The sequence below is a fragment of the Delphinus delphis genome, chromosome 4, assembly GCF_949987515.2.
Source record: "Delphinus delphis chromosome 4, mDelDel1.2, whole genome shotgun sequence".
Classification (NCBI taxonomy): domain Eukaryota; kingdom Metazoa; phylum Chordata; class Mammalia; order Artiodactyla; family Delphinidae; genus Delphinus; species Delphinus delphis.
Genome location: NC_082686.1, coordinates 103,852,996 through 103,870,589, shown reverse-complemented (window position 1 = coordinate 103,870,589; position 17,594 = coordinate 103,852,996). Strand labels below are relative to the sequence as shown.

Sequence of the window (17,594 nt, the reverse complement as noted above, 5' to 3'; positions counted from 1 at the left end):
GGAAACTCCCAACTGTCAAAACATGAAGGTTTCTTCTCTGACATCATACAATTTCTTTAGAAAAGATTTTTTTTTGGCCCAGGGTGTAACATCTCACTCTGAATGTTACCCAGCAGAGGTGTCTGTGTGTGTGTGTGTGTTTTCTGTTCCTTATTCAGACTTTCAGTTAACCCTGTTTTTAGTTGCTCATTTTGCCTCTTCCCTCTGTATCCTGTGTATCAGTACTCCAAGCCTCAGCTTTATCCTGCTGCATTAGTTACCATTCATCTTCTATCTATATTCCACGTTCCAGAATTTTGTTGAAATCTCTCACCCTCTGATGGACTCTCCTGCTCTAGATATGAGTTTATATGTTCTTTTTATTCCTTTACCATCATTTTGGTGGAGTCTTGAGGAGAGGAGATAAATATATTCATTCGCCACCTTTAATCAGACTGCTTACTTTTAAAAGTGTTTGTGTTACAAACTTCCCCCTCCTGTAAATTTGGTCTTGTGAATAGTGTAAACTTTCTATCTAGAAGATTAAAGAAGTGATTCTCTATATGATTATGGAAGTAAGGTTCAGATAACTTTGGATGGTTTAAAGTTTCCTACTGAGTAATCTGGAAAGTACTAAAGATACTGCTCAGGGCAGTGTGAGGTAAACTCTCTCTTCATGGCTTCAGAAGTCTGGTTACTTATTTACAACTGGGATAAGATAAATAGTCAAATAACTAGAGAATTTCTACAAACCACTTGTAAAGTTAAGTTTTTATCCCGCTACCAAACCATGTTCCCCTGCATATCCAAACCTTTGATTACCCTAGACTTCCAACATCTGGAAGAGAACAAGCTGCAGTGTCACACAGGCAGGCCCCTCCTAAGTCCTACTCACTCACAAAGAATTTCCCCTTTGAGCTTCTATGACACTGGCTGGTTACTCACATCACAGATACCTCAGGATTGGTTGGGACTGCAAATGAAACACTGTTTGCCCATAATCAAGTTGATAATCTACAACATAAATGCACGCAAGTTCCTATTCTTAGACTATAACATGAAGCATTTGCTCTCTTCTTTCCTCTTAACATTTTCATGCAAGACCTGGAGAGGAAACACTGGCTCCAGCGAAAAGAAAAGGTCTTCAAAGAAAAAAAAAAAAAAAAGCCTAAAATGGGTCTATTGAATTCTAAAAACCCCAAAGCCAAGCAAGCCCGAATTCTTCTTCTGGGACTTGACGCTGCTGGGAAGTCTACTCTCCTTTACAAATTAAAGCTTGCTAAGGATATTGTGACCAGCCCAACAGTAGGTTTCAACGTGGAGATGATTGAGTTGGAAAAGGGTGTTCCACTTACGGTCTGGGATGTTGGAGGACAGGAAAAAATGAGAACTGTGTGGGGCCTCTACTGTGAGAACACCGATGGCTTGGTATATGTTGTAGACAGTACAGATACACAGCGACTGGAAGACTCCAGGCGAGAATTTGAGCAGATTTTGAAGAATGAGCACATTAAAAATGTGCCTGTTATCCTGTTAGCCAACAAACAAGACGTGCCTGGTGCTCTGAGTGCCAAGGACATCACCAGAATGTTCAAAGTGAAGCAACTCTGCAGTGACCGGAACTGGTACGTGCAGCCCTGCTGTGCTGTCACCGGGGACGGGCTGATGGAGGGGTTCCGGAAGTTAACTGGATTTGTGAAAAGCCACATGAAATCAAGAGGAGACATATTAGCATTCTTCAAGCAAAACTGAGGTCCAAGTGGGGAAAGAGATGCTGATGAAGTTGAAAGGGTAATTTTTTCTCCAGGCCAAGTGAGAAAAGCAAGTTGCTGAGTTGGTAAACTTTTCCTGAAATGTTATTTCACCTAAATTCCATTAAACAACTCAGAATAATATCTAGAAAATATTATCTGGGGCCAGGCACTTTAGCAAACTATGTAGTAACGATAATTGAGAATGAAAATTTTACAATTTCGTGCATGTTGGATGATTCAGAATAATCATATTTGAGACCAAATAAATTCTTGCCTTATTATTTTTATATTACTGGAAAAAGTTTAAGTAATAGAGTCAGAATTCTTCTGCTAATAGAGTCAGAATTCTTTCAGACTGTTTCCAGCTGTTACAGGTATTGAATTTCCACCATGCTCCTGTGTAATAGCTGGGTGGTGTAAAAAATCGAACTTTAAATTATGAAGAGGAAAATGTTTGATGTTAATATTTTGTAAATCCCTATCACCTAAATAAAGGGTTTTTGTTTTTGTTTTTTTCTGCATTCCTGCTAGCTTTTTGAAATCTATTGCTAGGAACTTCTTACAATGAGTCAAATAATGAACTCTAGGCTGTTAATTGCCCAGAGGCTGTGTTCTCCTATAGGGAGAAGTTTGTATCTTAAAGCTCTGGGGTCAGGGTAGCAGCTTAGACTTTAGGGCAAGGTCTGGGCTTATCGCTCAGCTGGATGCTGCAATCCCAAGACCGGCTTCAGTAAAATTCAATATAACAGTTATTACTTGGGAACATACGTACAGCTCACTGTACTGATCAAACAGGAACCAGAGCCAGACTTTGCTCTCAGACACCTAGCAATTCACAGGGGAAACAACACAAAGCCAGTAGCTAGAACAGGGGAATAAGTACCAAGTGCTACAACAGGAGAAACTCTTTCTGACCTGGAGAAATAAGAAGTGCTTTGTGCAGGAGTGGTGTTTAAGAGAGTCCCCAACTCCTGGGGACCCCACTGAAGATGCAGGTTAGTCAGTGAAGTTCCCATCACCAGGAGACTCTCCAGAGACACTGTGGGGTGAGGCAAGGAGGGGAGAAGGAACTGGAGATTGAATTGCAATTCCCCTGAGAGGCTCAGAACACCCAGGGAGGCCCTGGTACTAACAGAAGACACTCTTTCCTCCTAGCCCACGTCCAATAAGGCTCATCTGGGCTAGAAGCAGGCCCCAAAACCCCACTACACACCCTGGGACTCCAAATATTAAGGTCACAGAGAAAAATAAAGGTATAGTAAAGCAAGGTTGCCAGCCCCTGGATTCTTCCGTGGTTTTCTTCTCTCACCTTAGCCATGATTTGTTGTTCAGCAACAAATCCTTCTGTGCTACATGGTAGGGATTCAAATAATAAAGTAGGCATATAGTTAATTATAGTTACCATTGGTTGAATACCGTGTGTGCCAGGAATTCTTTTAAACGCTTTCATACATCTTTTCATTTAATGTTCACAACTTCCCTGAGAGAAACAGCTATAATTATCTCAATTTTATAGATGAGAGTACTGAGACTAAACAAAGTTAAACAACAGTAACAACCGCAGAAAATTATTTGGTATTTTAAGTGAGGAGTAGCAGAGCTAAGATTCAAACTCAGGTGTCTGACTTCAAGGCCTGTGCTGTTAATTGCCATGATATTGTTTTATAAATAAGGTATGGCCTCTGTCTTCAATGAGCGCAATTAAGAATAAATTCAAGCTAAATGTTACTCAGCCATAAAAAAGAATAAAATAATGCCATTTGCAGCAACATGGATGGACCTGGGGGTGATCATACTAAGTGAAGTAAGTCAGACAGAGTCAAATATCATATGATATCACTTATATGTGGAATCTAAAAGAAAAAAAATGATACAAGTGAACTTATACACAAAACAGAAATAGACCCACAGACATAGAAAACACACGGTTACCAAAAGGGAAAGGGGGCAGGGGAGGGATAAATTAGGAGTTTGGGATTAACATACATACACTATTATATATAAAACAGATAACCAACAGGGACCTACTGTATAGCACAGGGAACTATACTCAATATTTTGTAATAACCTAAAAGGGAAAAGAATCTAAAACCAAGAAGATATGGGGTGGTGGTGGTGAGATGAATTGGGAGATTGGGATTGACATATATACACTAATATGAATAAAATAGATATTAATAAGAACCTGCTGTATTAAAAAAAGTCAAAAAAACAAAAAAATATATGTATGTATAACTGAATCACTTTGCTCTACACCTGAAACTAACACAACATTGTAAAACAGCTATACTTCAATAAAAATAAATTTTAAAAAATTAAAAAAAAATAAATCCAGGCTAAATTAAAAATAGAACTACCATATGGTCCCGCAATCCCACTTCTAGGTGTAGCTCCAAAGGAAATGAAATCACTACCTTGAAGAGATATCTGCACTCCCATGTTCATTACAACATTATTTACAATAGCCAAGACATGGAAACAACATAAGTGTCCACTGATGAATGAATGGATAGAGAAAATGTGGTATATATACACAGTGGAATATTATTCAGCCACGAAAAGAAAGAAATCCTGACATCTGTGATAACATGGATGAACCTGGAGTTTGGCATTATGCTAAGTGAAACAAGTCAGACAGAGAAAGACAAGTACTGTATGATCTTACTGATATGTGGAATCTAAAAAAGCCAAACTCATAGAAACAGAAAGTAGATTGGTGGTTGCCAAGGGGGTGGTGGTAGTGGTGGTGTGATGGGGGAGGTTGGTAATAGGGTACAAACTTTCAATTATACGATGAATAAGTTCTGAGAATCTAATGTACATCATGGTGACTATAGTTAATAATATTGTATTATATACTTGAAATTTGCCAAGAGAGTAAACCTTAAACGTTCTATCACCACCAAAAAAAAAACCAGTAACTATGTGAGGTGACGGAGAATGTGTTAATTAACTTGATTGTGGGAATACTTTCACAGTGTATATTATCAAATCATCACGCTGTGTACTTTAATATATTATTATATACATAATAGAAAATATATTACAATTTTATTTGTTAATTATACTTCAATAAAGCTGGGGGGAAAAGAATAAACTTAGGCCAACATATACTGCTTTTATAGTAAGAAATTTCTTTGGAAAACAAGCTAGGCAGAATGAATTAAGTGCAGTAACAGATATAAGAAACATGCTGAAAGACTGTGGCAAAAAGAGTTTCTGATTTCAGGAAGATCTCAGGGGAGTGGCAATGTTAAATGCTTCATAGTAGAGTTTTTCCTAAATTTCATGAGATTATTAAAACTGCAAATGTGCATCTTTTTAAAAAAATGCATCGTCCCTTAACATTTTCCCTATTTGATTTTAAAAAAACCTTCCTAGGACCTTGAAGGCGTTACATTAAGTGAAGTAAATCAGACAGAGAAAAGATAAATACTGTATGATCTCATATGTGAAACCTAGAAAAGCAAAAAACAAAAACTAAATGCATAAAAAAGAGATCAGACTTGTGGTTACCAAAGGCAGAGAATGAGGGGAGGGGGATTTGCGGTAAGGTAGTCAAGAGGTACAAATGTTAAGAGGGTCCTAAAAGTTTGTATCACAGAATATTTCTTTTTCCTTTTCTTCTTCCTTTTCTGTCTATTGTATCTATATGAGATGATGTTAGCTGAGCCATCGTGGTAATCATTTCACACAATATATGTAAATCAAGCTATCATGCTGTGTGCCTTAAATTTACACAGTGTTGTATGCCAATTATTTCTCAGTAAAACTGGCGGGGGGAGTAAAAAACAACCTTCTTAATAATCTTAAAATTAGGGGTCACTAGCTTATGTCTATAGAAAATGTCAGAATAGAAAATGTATCCTGGTGTTCCTGACTATTTTGGTAGTCTGAATTAAGTCAAGCCCTTTGTGGCCCAGTCTTAGCATAATGTAAAATTCACAGAAAACAGTCCCGAAAAATAATGAAAAGCAATTAAAATCTTTACTTCAGAAAACTGGGTGTGTGTGGTGAGCAGATACGTCCTTAATGTAGAGCAAAACTTATAAAGTAGCTTTTTCCTATCCGTCATTTCAACGTCTCTCCCCCATAAGCAGCTGTTCCTTAAAATCTCTACTAATATTCTCCAAGAAACTTAAATACTCTCATGCTTTATCCCATTTCTTCCCTGGGATCTAATCTATCTTTCCTCAGTCATTTGCTTTCTTTTCAGTGTAAATTTTACCAATCTTTCCTTTCTTAGGCATTTCCTTTCTGCTCTCCCAACATGCTTCTCTACACACTCCAACACACACACACACACACACACACACACACACACACACACACAGAGTACACTCTTCATTCTGCTCTACCTAATTAAGGCCAGACTTAAAGGAAGGGAAAAAGGTTACATGGACAACACCAAAATATTCCTTAGCAGGTGAGAGGAAAGAAGCTGTGAATATGCATGCCTTGATATTTATTACTGTCATACATTTTATTCTCTGTTATCTATGCGTAGCACGACAAAACATTTATCAATGTAGTATGCTGCCATGGATCTGTAGCAACCAAAATCACACTTCTGAAATGTTCCTTGGTTAGAGACTGAAAGGTAAATATCAGTTAAATATTTCTATCTGATTTTCTAAGTATTCCCAGGTGAAAAAAAATGCCTGCAGGGCCTAAGAATAAAGAATGGCAAATAAACAAAGTGGCAGCAGTGACTGATACATGTTAAAATTAATTTTTCATTTTAAAAAGCTGAACATTGTTATGTTCTGATGATGAACAAATTGGGTTCTGCCAAACCAAGGAAGACTGGGAATTTCAGATGGAGTGTCCTGAAGTGCTTGTCCCTCGTAGGTGGCACCAAGGGACAATCTGCAGAGGCATCAGTGTGTTGAGTATGGGGAGCAACAACCCAGGAAACATCATCTGTCAGGCTTCTGTAAGCCCTGCTTACAGGCGGGCCTGCTCTTGTTTGCAGGAGCTCTGTCTCCACAGAGAGAGACAGACAGACAGAGACTGAGAAGCAGAAAGACAGAAGCCAGAGAGACCTCTCCTTTGGCAGGACTAAATAGTACTTTAACGTATTATGGGATATAGTGTCCACCAGATTTTTAGCATAGTGTTAACTATCAGTAGATTAGATTAGCACATTTTACCTTGAAAATACCACACAAATATAAAAGTTGATTATTGGATGATAACCATATGGGTAGTATTTTCACAAACATTATCTCATTTTGTTCTCATGAAATCTTATGGGGAAGCATAACAAATATTATCAACACTATTTTAAAGAAATGGGGAACTGATTAAGCACTTACTGAACCTAGTCCTCCAATTTCCAAGATTGTTTTTAAAAACCTCATGTATTATCATACAATGAATTTAACAATTTAAATTTAACAGTTTTTACCATTAAATTTCTCTGATCTATTGCATTTGGTCATCACTTTCAATTTAGTGTATTTCCCCTATCTTTTCCTATTTTTCCATGACCTAGAAAATTTTGAAGAGTCCAGTCCAGATAGTTTAAAGACTGTCCCACAGTCTGGATTTGTCTGATTGTTTCTTCATGATTAAATTCAAGTTAAACATTTTTGGCAAGAATATTCCTTAGGTGTTGTTACAGTTCCCACTAAATCCATTAGGAGGCACATAGGGTCACACTGTCCCATTATTGATGACGCTCCATTTGATCACTTCCTTTATGATAATGCCCACTAGATTTCCCCATGGTAAAAGTATAACTTTCCCCTCCATTCTAAATAAGTAATTTGATATGGTAAGTATGATATTTTGAGACCATATGAACATTCTGTTCCCCCAAAGCCTTTCTCTTAATGGTTTTATCATACATTGATGATCCTTTCCTGAGTCAGTTATTACACTGGGAACTGCAAAATGGTGATTTGCTAAACCTGTTTTTCCTTGTACATTTATGAGCTGGCATTCATTTGTAAAAAATAGCTTACTTTTTTTCTAAACCCTCTTCTCCATAAGCAAGCAATCAATCTCCACCTCCCCTTTCGCTCTCATTATAGACTCAGAGATACTTTTTAAACAGTAGATTGCATTTTAATCCACACAGATACTTTTTTCTTTATAAATTTATTTATTTAGTTTATTTACTTTTGGCTGCATTGGATCATTACTGTGCGCGGGCTTTTCTCTAGTTGCCACGAGCAGGCGCTACTCTTCGTTGTGGCGCGGGCTTCTCATTGCGGTGCCTTCTCTTGTTGCGGAGCGCGGGCTCTAGAGCGCAGGCTCAGTAGTCGTGGTGCATGGGCTTAGTTGCTCCGCGGCATGTGGGATCTTCCCGGACCAGCACTCGAACCCATGTCCCCTGCACTGGGAAGGGGATTCTTAACCACTGCGCCACCAGGGAAGCCCTAGACTCATAGATACGTTTTGAATTCAAACTTTTATAATCCAGTGCCACTCAAACCGAGGTCCATAGATCAGCAGCAGCAACCTCACCTGCAAGCTGCTTAGAAATGTAAATTCTCAGAGATAAACCCACGCACATATGGTCACCTTATCTTTGATAAAGGAGGCAGGTATGTACAGTGGAGAAAGGACAGCCTCTTCAATAAGTGGTGCTGGGAAAACTGGACAGGTACATGTAAAAGTATGAGATTAGAAAACTCCCTAACACCATACACAAAAATAAGCTCAAAATGGATTAAAGACCTAAATGTAAGGCCAGAAACTATCAAACTCTTAGAGGAAAACATAGGCAGAACACTCTATGACATAAATCACAGCAAGATCCTTTTTGACCCACCTCCTAGAGAAACGGAAATAAAAACAAAAATAAACAAATGGGACCTAATGAAACTTCAAAGCTTTTGCACAGCAAAGGAAACCATAAAGAAGACCAAAAGACAACCCTCAGAATGGGAGAAAATGTTTGCAAATGAAGCAACTGACAAAGGATTAATCTCCAAAATTTACAAGCAGCTCATGCAGCTCAATAACAATAAAAACAAACAACCCAATCCAAAAACAACCCAATCCAAAAATGACCTAAATAGACATTTCTCCAAAGATATACAGACTGCCAACAAACATATGAAAGAATGCTCAACATCATTAATCATTAGAGAAACGCAAATCAAAACTACAATGAGATATCATCTCATACCAGTCAGAATGGCCATCATCAAAAAATCTAGAAACAATAAATGCTGGAGAGGGTGTGGAGAAAAGGGAACACTCTTGCACTGCTGGTGGGAAAGTGAATTGGTACAGCCACTATGGAGAACAGTATGGAGGTTCCTTAAAAAACTACAAATAGAACTACCATATGACCCAGCAATCCCACTACTGGGCATATACCCTGAGAAAACCATAATTCAAAAAGAGTCATGTACCAAAATGTTCATTGCAGCTCTATTTACAATAGCCAGGAGATGGAAACAACTTAAGTGCCCATCATCGGATGAATGGATAAAGAAGATGTGGCACATATATACAATGGAATATTACTCAGCCATAAAACGAAATGAAATTGAGCTATTTGTAATGAGGTGGATAGACCTAGAGTCTGTCATACAGAGTGAAGTAAGTCAGAAAGAAAAAGACAAATACCGTATGCTAACACATATATATGGAATTTAAGAAAAAAAAAATCTCATGAAGAACCTAGGGGTAAGACAGGAATAAAGACACAGACCTACTAGAGAATGGACTTGAGGATATGTGGAGGGGGAAGGGTGAGCTGTGACAAAGCAAGAGAGAGGCATGGACATATATACACTTTTACCAAACGTAAAATAGATAGCTAGTAGGAAGCAGCCGCATAGCACAGGGAGATCAGCTCAGTGCTTTGTGACCACCTGGAGCGGTGGGATAGGGAGGGTGGAAGGGAGGGAGACTCAAGAGGGAAGAGATATGGGAACATATGTATATGTATAAATGATTCACTTTGTTATAAAGCAGAAACTAACACACCATTGTAAAGCAATTATATTCCAATAAAGATGTAAAAAAAAAAAAAAGAAATGTAAAATTCTTAAACCCGACCCCAGACCTATTTGTCAGAATATCTGGGGTGGGTGGGGTGGAGGTGTATGAAATTAAATTCCTGGAATTTGTGTTGTTACTGACACTGTTATGATCCATTTCTGTCCCAATTCTTTTTAATGCTCAAACTGTCCCAAATTTGCCCAGGAGAAGCTCTTTTAAGCCAGCTTCTGTATTCTGTTGACATGTCCCCATTTGTCTTTGAGTAATTCCTTGTTTGGGAGGACATTGAGTCATCCTGTACTTTCCCTACACAGCTGCCTCAGACCTGGAATTAACCATTTCTCCCAGGAGTCCTGGTGCCTTTCACTGGGGGATGGTATTTAGAAACTGAATAATGGTGCTAGCTGTGCTCACTGTTACTGGGGTGTCACTGCTTATAGGCCCATTCAACAGAAAAAGCAAGGAAATATATATATATATACACACACACACATAACATACTATATATATCTTTAAAAGCAAGGAAATACCTATATATTTATATATATATTTAAAAATAATATTGATACCTCCAGGTTGAATCAACACCATAGGATTTTTCCTTATCTTCCCCATTTTTATTTGTATCCCTCTTCTCCTACAAAGAACTCTGGTTCTAAAAAGCATCAGTACAGTTACTCATTTGCCTTATGCTACAACACAACAAAATACTTCCAGAATCACTATACCAAACTGCCATCTCTGATAAACCCACTCGGGAAAGTTCAAGACTTCTTTTTAGTTCTTTCTGTTTTTATTCAGTGCGGTGTTCAAAAGCTACTTTAATTAATTTTTTCTGTGCCTGTGTTATAAATATGATATTGATTTTGGTTGATTTTTGCTATTTGTATTCAATTTTAAGGTTTGACTCTTCTTTATCTTTTGAGTTAATATTAATTTTAATTTTTAAATTCATAGAATATTTACATGCCTCAGAAGTGAAGACTGTATGAAAAGGTATATTCAGAGAAGTCTGGCTCACATCCTAGCCTTTCCCACCTATCCCTAACCTGTAACTATTTTCATTAGTTTCTGATTTACCCTTCTTTTGTATTCTCATTGCAAAACTAATCAAATACATATAATTACATTCTTATTTTTTCCTATTTCCTATACAAAATGCCACATTTTATATACAGATAAGAAATAATTTTAAAATAGAGATTTGCTACCAACTAATTATTATATTAAAGAAGAGGAGGGACTTCCCTGGTAGTCCAGCGGTTAAGACTCCACACTTCCAACGCAGAGAATGCAGGTTTGATCCCTGGTCAGGGAACTAAGATCCCATATGCTGTGCAGTGCAGCTAAAAAAATAATAAATAAATAATAAATTTTTGAAAAGAGGAAGAGGAAAGCCTCCTTAGTACAACAAACTGATTCTCATAATTCCCTCCTCAAGTTATACATAAGTGGCATTGTACTTCTAAATCAGGTTGGATTTTCTTTCACTTTAAAGCATTTTTTTAAGGCATCTTTCCACTCTAGTTCAATGTACCTACTCTTAATGGGAAACATGAGAGACTGGTGACAACAAGATGCAATCCTCTGTTTACCATGGGACAACCTCCATTATCTACATAGTTACATTTCTGTTCTTGTTTTAAAGTAAAATATACATTTTACATTTATGCTAAAATTTATTCCTGTGTAAAAACATACACTACCCTGAATTTGTAAAAATAAAGCAAATATATATATATATATATATATATATACACACACACACATACACACATACATAAATATATATGTATATATATTTACATAGAAAATATAAAAACACCAAAATGTTTGGGTGGTTACATTATAGATGGCTATAATTCCTTATAGTTCTTAGTACTTTCCAAATTTTATATAGTGAGTGTGTGTTACTTTTATATTCAGGGGATAAAACATTATTTTCAAAAGAGCTGTTTAATCTTCAGAGTCTATATAAAACATGAGTGGATAATGCATGGCCCTAGAACTGTCATTTCAAATGCATTGATCTAAAGTAATAAGAAATCCTTTTAATGACCAGAAATATTGCAATGTACAGACACATGGGGGCATTGTAACCAAGTTTTTATAATTTAAGAAAAAAACCCAGAAACCAAAAACCAAAACAGCTAACATTAGTTCACACACTCTGTCGCCCAGTTTCTGTTCTAAGCATTTATATGTATTATCTCATTTCATCCTTACATTAACTATACGGGATACCATTATTATCCTCACTTAAGAGATCTGAGACTCAAAGCCACACAGCCACCTAAAATTGTGAAAGCATTTACAGTGGTCTTTTGTATATAATCAAGCTCCTACTGCCAGATGTTTGGAGAGAATTCTGTAGTGTACCTCTGTATAATTCTCTTCTAAGCCCTACTTCACATTTTCAAATGATCTCTCCATTGCTGCACTCAGAGTCTAAGAACAGCTAGAGAGCAGACAATGAATATTTAAACATTTTTAGTTTTTCATCAGAAAAAGAAAGTTTGGAAAATAGGAAAATACAACTCTCTGTTAGCATTTTGCTACATTTTCTTCCAGTCTTTATTTTTCTTCAATGTGTGTATATATTCAATAGATCTTTTTTGATAATTTGGTAATTTGTTTTTTCATCTATCATCATATCCATATACTATATAGCTTTACCATATTATTATATATCTTTCAGAAACACCATTTCAGTGTTACATCATTTTCAATGAAGTAGGTAAACCATAGCTTATTTAATCATTTCTCCACTATTGGTTTTTTAGGTTGCAGCCAATTTTTCATGTAAATAATTCAGCAACAAACATCTTCATGCGTGTATTTCCCCTCCCTCATATTTATTCCCCGATTCTGCAACTATTGCCTGAATACTTAATAAATACCAGGCACTGTATTAGGTTCTGGGCTTAGGATTTTTTTCCCCTAGGATAGTATTTCAAGGTTGCAAAGTCTTATGCCTCAATACATACTGTCAAATTGCTTTCTAAAAGGTCAAAATCAGGTTATTCTAAATGGATTCTTTAAAAATAAGGAATAAAAGAGATGTAAAAACTTTTAGCTATTAGATGACTGATGACTACAGCCTTATGTGTTGAAGAATCAACATGAGTAGTTTGAGTAGTTAAACTTGTAAATTTCAAATCACCTATGACAGGAAAAAATTAATGCCAAAATTTGTACTAGTTTTTGCTAACTATGACTCAAAATCCAGACATAATAAAAGAGAATATTGATAAATTTGACTACATAAAAATGAATGTTGTGGCAAACATCATAAACAAAGTCAAAATACAATTATCGAACTGGGTGTTAATATTTGCAATATATATCATACATAAATATCTTATGTTCCTAAAAGAATACTTATCAAGAGAAAAAGAACCAAAACTCTGTAGAAAAATGTACAAAAGACACACACACTGTTAACAATCAATAATATTCAAATCATCCTTAAACAAATGAAAAAAAATCTCCACCTTCACTATTAGAGAAATGCAAATTAACAGTACATTTAGATACCACTCCTCACCTATCATGTTTGTAAAAATCTAAAAGTTTGAAATCATATTCTGTAATTCTGTTGGTTGAAACTGTGGGAAAATGAATAATCTCTTCCAGTGCTGTTGGAAAAAGAAATATGACTTCTGTAGAGAATCCTGCATTATACAACAAAGCTACATTTGCACTTTTGAAACTTTTTATTAAACTCCTTATGTTAAATCTTTCAAATTAGACATTTCCTTTTAAATATGGCAGACAATTGATCAAAACAGTTAATCCCATCCAGTTGGGTGCACTTACCGTTTACTCTAGCAATCTCACTTGTAGAAATCTTTCCCTGAAGACAATCACAGATCTAAAACAACATATGTAGAAGGTTATTGATTGTGGCATTATTTGTAATAGCAAAATACTGGAAATAACCTGAACGTTCTTCCATTGAAGACTGGTTAAAAAAGAAAAAGGTATATTCCCAGAGTGAAATATTACTCAGCTGAACAAAAGAATGCAAAAGTGGACATGCAGGGTCTTCCCTGGTGGCGCAGTGGTTGAGAGTCCACCTGCGGATGCAGGGGACATGGGTTCGTGCCCCGGTCCGGGAAGATCCTACATGCCGCGGAGCGGCTGGGCCCGTGAGCCATGGCCGCTGAGCCTGCGCGTCCGGAGCCTGTGCTCCGCAAGGGGAGAGGCCACAACAGTGAGAGACTCGCGTACCGCAATAAAAAAAATAAAAAAAAAAAAAAGTGGACATTCCAAAGGGAAACTAAAAAGGTTAAGAGGCAATGACACCCCAGTAGCAACTAGTGCACCTAGAACTCAGATCTTGGTTTCTAAATATGATACCTCACTGAAAGGAACCAGAGCTTCTCGGAGAAATGGCAGTTCAGATCTGGGGCACGTAAAGTACAAGTGAGCCTGAAATATCTTATGCCAGGAAGTAAGAAAGAACTCAAAGGCTGATGGAGATAGGTCAAAAGTGGTGGCTTAAAGGGACTCCCACTGGCCAATCTGAGACAATCTGGACATCAAAAAAGAATACAGATGACAACACATTGAATAAATAAAAATAAAAACTCTTAAGTCCATAGTGGTATATAATAAAAATATAAGAAGTTGAAAAGGAAAGAAAAGGTGTGGGGTTGGGGGGAGGCTCTCTTACAGAGAAAAATGTCAAGGACATGATAGAATTGGAAAGCCACACAACTGCAGAGTAATAACTAACCTTGAGTACAACACTCAACTTATTTGTATAATAAGATCACAAGATGATTTCCTGAAATATCTTCTGGCTTTATCTGTGATCTAGGATTAAGAGACTTTGAAATGGAAAACCTTGATCAGATAAAGGTTTAGGAAAAGCTATGGGATCCCTACTTTAGCATGTTTTTTTCCTTTCTCCCCAAAGCTGAAAATCACCATTTACAAGTACAATCCTCAGCTTCCTGACCTTGAATTCTTTTCATCTTTTGTCATGTGGCTACAAGGTGTATTGGAACTACCCATTAAAAGAGGATTCATCAGTAACAAAATCAAAAGACAAACGTCAAATTGTGAGCTTGATATATACTTGCATATACATTTGATGTACGTATATGCAATATACATCATAAAGTCTCGTGTCCCTAATATAAATATTATGTTGTTTATATATTATTTATGTATTGTTAAAACTGTAAAGAAAAAAGATTCTGTTTAGCCTGCTGAGCCAGATAGTGTCCCATCTCCAGTCTAAAGCATAAATCTTCTGAGGAAAGTAAAACCTCCCAACATCTACTTGATTTTTAAGAGACCAGGTTGGAGTGTAGAAGTCTATAATTAAGTTGCTGCAATTCGGGGTAGGGCCTCTGCAGGTCACACATCCATTTCATTCTGCCATATCTGGTCAGACCAGTGTACACCTGCTGACCTGTTTATGGTACTCCCTTTCACTCTTAAAAGTGTCTAAGTTTGGCCCATATTTGGTTACCCTACTTCAAGGAGACTCCTGATGCTCCTTAGGGAAGAGTTCATTTGGCTGATGTTGAAGGGTAAATGTCAAGTGAGAGAGAGAAGCAAGGAAAGACTCTGCAATGTGATAGGCAGAATGGCCCCCCCACAGATACCCTTGTGCTAGTCCCAGGAACTGTGAATGTGTTACTTTACATGTCAAGAAGGAAAACATGATTAAATTAAGTATGCTGAGATGGGGAGATCATCCAAGATTATCCAGGTGAGCCTAATCTAATGACAAGGATCCTTACAATCAGAGGAAATTTCCCCACTGAGTTCACAGTTAGAGGATGTGACTATGGAAGAATGCTCATAGATGCAACATTGCTGGCTTTGAAGATAAAATAAGGGGACTACAATGCAAGGAATGTGGGCAGCCTCTAGTGCCTAGATAAAGCAAGGAAACAGATTCTCCTTTAGAGCCTCTGCAAAGGAATACAGACCTGCCTACAGAACTGTAAGGTAATAAATTTATGTTTTTTCAGCCATTAATTACGTGGTAATTTGTTACAGCAGAAATAGGAAACTAATACATGGAACTGACAGCATTTCTAGTGAACCTTGAGGGATCCAACAAGCCATTCATTCATTTAACAAATCTGTAAGTCCTTATATATGCCTGACCCAACGCTGAATAAGATGGACTTCTTAAGGGGTTTACAGCTCTGAAGGAAGACAATCACTGAAACATGTAATTAAGGTTGTTATGAGGGTTCTAAAAGGGTTAGTAGGGGGTGGCATGAGGTATTTAGTGAGCACAGGGGAGTAAACCAGGATATGCAAACATGGGTGGAGAGCATCCCAGTTTGAAGGTATGGCATGGGTGAAGGTTCAGGCAGGGGTTTGAAAGCATATGGATCAAGGCAGTAAACAGCCAGTAGTATAGTTTGGCTGGACCATAAAATAGATGGAAAAGTGTAATGGAAGTGCAATTTGGGGCCTAGTGGTAAAGGGCCTAGAATGCCAGGCTAAGAGTTTGGACTTTATCCTTCAAGCAATGGGAAGATATTTTTAAATAAAAGTTTTAAAGCAGGGAAGAGGGTCAGATTTATATTTTATAGAGATACCTCTGGTATAAGCTCCACTAGAACAGAGACCAAAATTGTTTTTTCTCACTCCCATAGGCACTTGTATCAATCAAGACAGGCTAAGTTATGCTGTGGTGACCAATAGCACCAAAAGTTTCAGTGCCTTAAAACAAAAGAAGTTTATCTCTTTCCCATGCTACATGCTCCTCATGGGTCAACGTGGGTCTCCGCTCATCTTAACCATTCAGGGATGCAGGCTGATGAAGCTACCACCACTTCAAACGTTGCCTGCTTCTGGGCAAGAGGGAAAAGAGTTCTGGAGCACCTCGAAACAGCAATTAAATGCTGTGTCTGAGAGTGACAGGGGTCACATCCACTTACACCTCATGGACCAGGACCAGGAAGTATAATCCCACTATGAGCTGAGGAGGGGTAAAATAGGCAGTGTTTGGTGATGATTTTTATTCATGATTAATATTTACTAATTGAACAGATGAATCAGTTCGAAAGAGTAAGAGATCATCTGATGAAGTCTTACCTAGTAGAAATAGAGAGCAGGGAAGGAACAGGAGACAGGAGTCAGTGAGTAATCAGATGTGCAGCGTATGAAAGAGCAAGTATGACTAGAGATTTTCAGTCTGGATTAGTGTAGGAAGGGTAATGTCAATTTAAAAAGTGAGAGAGAGATGAGAAGGTGCACATTTGTATTTGTGCCTACGTGTGTAATTGGTAGAGTGCAGCTGAGACACGCCTACACGTTGACCTCACCCTTTGCTGGGTAAGATCGGCAATCTTGGCTTCAGGCCCTTCGCTCAGGATACTCTGTCCTTTGTATCGAGGCGGTGCGGCGCCAGCTAGAAAGCAAAATCGGTCCCTGCTCTGGAGTGGATGGATAGACCCACCATAGGTAAAGAGCATGTAAGGAGCTTTACACGCATCCTCTCAAAACATTCCACGAGTAAGCTACGATTATGTTCCTTTTATAGTGAAGAGAATTATTAGACTATCTAGAATCCAAATCTGCTGTGTTATCCTGTGCAAGTTACTTCACCTCTCCGTGCCTTTGGTTCTTCAATTTTAAAATACTACTTACACCGAGAGTGGTGAGGGCTCGAGGCTGGCGGAAGGACCGGAGAGTAGCAAAAAGGCCAAAGCAACCAAAAACACCGCGCTCACACAATGAACACAGCGCCCGGCCGCCCGCCTCAGACCTGGAGGGTACCACGAACCAAACGTGGGGCGGGGACTAAGCCCGGCCTTTGGCCCGCGCAGTGAGATGGCGTCACGGCACCTTTCCACCCCCGACCTGGAGCCGCCCGGGAGCCGAGGAAAAGCTAGACCCCGCCCCTGGCCCGCGCAA

At 37.9% G+C, this 17,594-nt stretch overlaps 1 protein-coding gene and 1 long non-coding RNA gene across 2 annotated transcripts; one reads left to right on the top strand and one right to left on the bottom strand.

Moving 5' to 3' along the window:
• The first annotated feature begins 1,152 nt into the window (after positions 1-1,152).
• On the top strand, positions 1,153-2,290 carry ARL14 (ARF like GTPase 14). Its single transcript, XM_060010015.1, has one exon. The coding sequence runs from the start codon at positions 1,153-1,155 to the stop codon at positions 1,729-1,731; it is 579 nt and encodes a 192-aa protein (XP_059865998.1). The 3' UTR covers positions 1,732-2,290.
• An 8,024-nt stretch (positions 2,291-10,314) lies between these two features.
• On the bottom strand, positions 10,315-17,348 carry LOC132424227 (uncharacterized). The gene is made up of 3 exons (XR_009519184.1): positions 17,328-17,348; positions 13,518-13,572; positions 10,315-11,044 (listed from the first exon to the last, which is right to left on the bottom strand). It is a non-coding gene; the product is annotated as an uncharacterized lncRNA (long non-coding RNA).
• Positions 17,349-17,594: the final 246 nt, after the last annotated feature.